We start from the raw sequence: 4,540 nt of genomic DNA, 5'->3' as shown, positions 1-4,540 counted from the left end.
TCCTGACCTCGTGATCCGCCCGTCTCGGCCTCCCAAAGTGCTGGGATTACAGGCTTGAGCCACCGCGCCCGGCTAGAATTCCTTTTCATGCATTGATTCAACTTAATTTGAGCACCTATGATGTACTCTACACAAGGGAAAGACTTCAGAGCCCCCCTTTCATTTGAACCTCATTCGTAGGGGCTTGCCTTATTCTTTCAGAATGGATTTTATTTTAAATAACCAAAAAGTGTCCAGATATAAAAGTTGATTATTCCAATTAAGATAGTCCCATTTATTTTCAGTTAGAAATAAGTTATAACTAGCCAGGCACAATGGCTCATGCCTATAATCCCAACACTTTCAGAGGCCAAGGAAAGGGGATTGCTTGAGCCTAGGAGTTCAAGACCAGCCTGGGCAACATAGCAAGACCTCATCTCTATTTTTAAAAAAGAAAAAAAAAAGAAATAGGTATAACCAATGAAAGTGGTTTTCTTGCAGATTATCAAAAGACCTCTATATTGTTTTCTGCTCATAATCAGCTACCACTCTGAAGGATTCACCCACATTTTGATGGCTTCAGCACCTGGCTTACAGGGTTTTTTTTCCCTTTGGTGATCAGCCTGACCTTATGATACCTTTACTTCTTTAGTGCTAGCACTTTACATCCCTTTCTGCTTTGTTGTATCCCCTTTCTTAACACCATCCCATTTTACCTCATTGTAGACAATACTTACTTTGAATTCTCGTTACAATACTTACTTTGAATTCTCGTTACCCCATGACTTTCAGGGTGTTGACTCCTTTTTTCTAGTCCAATAGTATCAATTCAATTTTGTAGCCAACCACACCCTTAAGGTCTTCTGTTTTGAATGCTGCTTTGTTTCTGTCCTGAATTCCTTTGTATCTTCAGTCATACTTAGTCTTGCTATCTTTGCATCTTTTATCCTTTTTGATGTATCCCTGTCTCGGTTCTAGACTACCATACCATGCTGGATTCAGTCAGTTCTGAATTCGTGATCTTTAATTTGGTCCTGCCCTTTTAAAAATACCACTTTGTGTTTTGTTTGTTTGCTTGTTTGTGTTTTTGAGATGCAGTCTTTCTCTGTCACCCAGGCTGGAGTGCAGCGGCGTGATCTCGGCTCACTGCAAGCTCCGCCTCCCGGGTTCACGCCATTCTGCTGCCTCAGCCTCCCCAGCAGCTGGGACTACAGGCGCCCGCCACCACGCCCGGCTAATTTATTTTTTGATATCTTTAGTAAAGACAGGGTTTCACCCTGTTAGCCAGGATGGTCTCAATCTCCTGACCTCGGCCTTCCAAAGTGCTGGGATTACAGGTGTGAGCCACCACGCCCAGCCAAAAATACCACTTTGTTTTTATCTACAACATCTGTCAGATTTTATTCTAGTCCTTCAGTTGTTAACCTTGCCTAATAATTACTCAGAGGTCATACTTTTTGTTTTTCTCAAGATTAACTTTTTCGTGTCTCAAGGTTTTTTTTCCTTCAGCCATTAATCTCAAAAAACAGACATGTCCCACTATTTTTAAGTTAACCCTGTTCATCATCTCTTGCATTTCCTCCACATCCTTATTTCATTACTTTGGACCTTCAGTTCATCTCTTTCTCTCTACCACATTCATTGTGTCTGCAGATATTTTCAGGCATATTTTTAGGATGAGGAAAATCTGCCTTTACTTTGCATGTTTTCTTGTCCTCATTTTACCATCAACATTTGTAAAGAGTATTCTTTACTAGCCTGTTTGTCATTTTTTGACCCTTTGTGATTTGAGTGTCGCCCACCGCCCCCACCTACGTACAGCTAAAGCTGCTCCTTTAAAGGTTATCAGTCATATCCTAACCACTGGATATACTCATTATTTTTCATTCTTACTCCTCTATGACTTCTTCAGAGTATTTGACATTTTTGATCACTTACTTTTGGAACTCTTCTCAACTTCTGTTAAACTGTTACCACCGTTTTTCTTCTTTCCTTTTGGCTACTCCTGCTCTATATAATTATCTTTTCTCCCTTCAACTGTTCTTGTCCCCTTATAATCCCTTTCTTGGTACCTTAACCATTCTTAAAGTTTTCTCTTTTACCTTTCAACTGTAAATCCTCTGATTTCAATGCTGAGTTTCCCTGAGACCCAACTCTGTTTCTTACTAGGATTCAAACCACTTTTACTTCAGTACCCTTTAAGCTCAGTCTTGACTATTTCAAGGCATCATTTGCATAAACATGGAGCACCAGCTAGAAATAATTTACTATCCCAAGTTTTTGAAACCCATTGAGTTCTGTTGATCTGCCACCGTACATTCTAGCTTCCTGAGAGTTCACCTTCTGCAATATTCCATTCTGCCTCTTCCACTACTATAGTGGTTCTGCACCTATGCCCCAGTTTCTCTAAAGCAGACCCTAGCCAACCCTTCCCCTAGTAGTACACTGCTATGAGTAATGTTGTTCTCTTATTCTGTGCCAAACACTTGGCTGCCCTAATGAGGCTTTAATTCTGCCCCTAATTTATAGAGGATTAAATTGGAAAACATTTTTGGCATTACTTAAACCCATGTGTCATTCTGTCCTCCTCTCTCCCATTTTCCGTAGGCTTACCAACTGTCTTGTAGAACCTTCAGCCCCATTCTATCCCCAAACATTCCCAACTGACCTAAAGTTACCTTCATAACCTTTTCCTAATTTCTGGTGAGCCCCTGCACTGTCATCACACACATTGAGCTCTTACCATTGGCTTTGAAGTTTGATTAGTGGTTTTCTGATCTGTGTATAGGAGAAGCATTGTTTTAATTCTTGAGCTCTGCTTCCCTTAATTTGCTCTCTTTGAAAGTTCTCCTGGTAATTGCAAAGGATTATTTAAATGTTTCATGTTTATTGAATTAAGCAATGGCATTTATCTCAAGTAGTGTTTACTTCCAGAATCATTCAGATTATCCCCCTCCCCAAACATACTAAGATTAAAATGTAATGAATAATTATTATTCTGCAGCCTGGGTGACAGAGCAAGACTCTGAAACAAAAAATAATTATTTTAACAATTTCTATCATAGCAAAATACATTATCAAATATCTTTTAAATCGTTCTTACTTTTAATAGTTAAAAAACTTTTAATTTGACACTGCATTTTTAACTCAAGCATTTTTTTTTTTACTAATGGTGAGATACTGATCATCTAAGAAAATTCTCAGGGAAATACGTAATTAGAAAATATACAGGTAAAGTGGAATGTAAGTTAAAATTCTTGAATTAAACAGAGATGACTATCTTCGTCCATTCAGGCTGCTATAACAAAATGCTATAGACTGGGTAGCTTATAAACAACAGAAATTTATTTCTCACAGTTCTGGAGGCTGGAAAGTCCACGATCAAGGTGCCGGCAGATTCGGTGTCTGGGTGAGGGCCCATTCCTCATGGTCAGCACCTTTTCACTGCGTCCTCACATGGTGGAAGGGGCACACTGGCTCTCTAGGATCTCTTTTATAAGTGCACTAATCTCATAAGGGCTCTGCCCTCATGACCTAATCACCTCCCAAAGGCCCCACCTCTTAATACCATCACTTTAGGGGTTAAGATTTTAACATGAATTTTGGGGTGACACAAAAATTCAGATTATAGCAATAACCAACAGCATTTTATTATTTAGATCATGATCTTTTATTCAAAACTAAGAAATTAGGCATTGGCTTGAAATGTCATAAAATTAATATGGCGTTGTATAATAAAATTAATAAAATCTTGTTTGTCTCATGTTTCTCAAGCTCTCATAGCAACCATCCAGGTAAACGGTTTTGTATTTTCAAGAAGCATTCAGGAACTCTCAGGTAATCATTGATCTTTTTTTGTTTTTCTTTCCATTGAAATATTGCAGTAACTTTTTAAAACTGATGTTGGAGTGCCTACTTTGGAAATGATAGAGTTCTGTTTATTATATCCTTAGACCAAAGTTGGAGAGATAGCCTATCATTTCTGACTAAACTCTCTGTAGTGTCAAGCATTAAGATGAAACCTTCTTGCATATGCGTTTGTAAAATAACAAAAATAAGGTTCTCCAACCATATCTGAATAGAAGGAAGTTTTTGAAAATACCATAATACTTGAAATCAATATATAGCCTTCCTAATTCTTAATGTTTTTAGAATTAAAGTATATAACTTTTTTACTGTACAGAAAAAAGTACTGATAAATATTTCTAAAGGCATTGATAATTACCATTGGTTACACCACATAGACTTAGCTCAGAATCCACTAAAACATCTATTTTTTTACATTATTTTGATATCTTTTTGACTCCATCTTCCTTTGTTAATTATTTTGCTCATGTTGACAGATGTTTGCCAGGCACATAGTACCTGGCACATAGTAGGCACTTGGTAAATATTTGTTGTGAATAAGTTAATGTATATGTTGAAAATGAGCTATGTGGATAATGTTGGACCAAGAGCTCATAGAGGAAATTTTTATTGTATTTTTAAAACATACTCATGTTAGGCCGGGTACGGTGGCTCACACCTGTAAACCTAGCACTTTGGGAGGCCGAGGTGGGTG

General features: G+C 37.9%; 1 protein-coding gene across 1 annotated transcript in view; it reads left to right on the top strand.

Annotated features, from left to right (window-relative positions):
- The window catches only part of ZNF280C (zinc finger protein 280C), a 68,601-nt gene that overhangs the window by 59,258 nt on the left and 4,803 nt on the right, over nucleotides 1-4,540 (top strand). Inside the window, exon 15 of the mRNA XM_011936991.1 lies at nucleotides 3,754-3,816. Coding sequence (XP_011792381.1) covers nucleotides 3,754-3,816 — 63 coding nt within the window. The remainder of the gene's footprint in view (nucleotides 1-3,753; nucleotides 3,817-4,540) is intronic.

The sequence above is a fragment of the Colobus angolensis genome, unplaced genomic scaffold (assembly GCF_000951035.1).
Source record: "Colobus angolensis palliatus isolate OR3802 unplaced genomic scaffold, Cang.pa_1.0 Scaffold159, whole genome shotgun sequence".
Classification (NCBI taxonomy): Eukaryota; Metazoa; Chordata; class Mammalia; order Primates; family Cercopithecidae; genus Colobus; species Colobus angolensis.
This window is presented reverse-complemented; position numbering and strand designations above follow the sequence as displayed.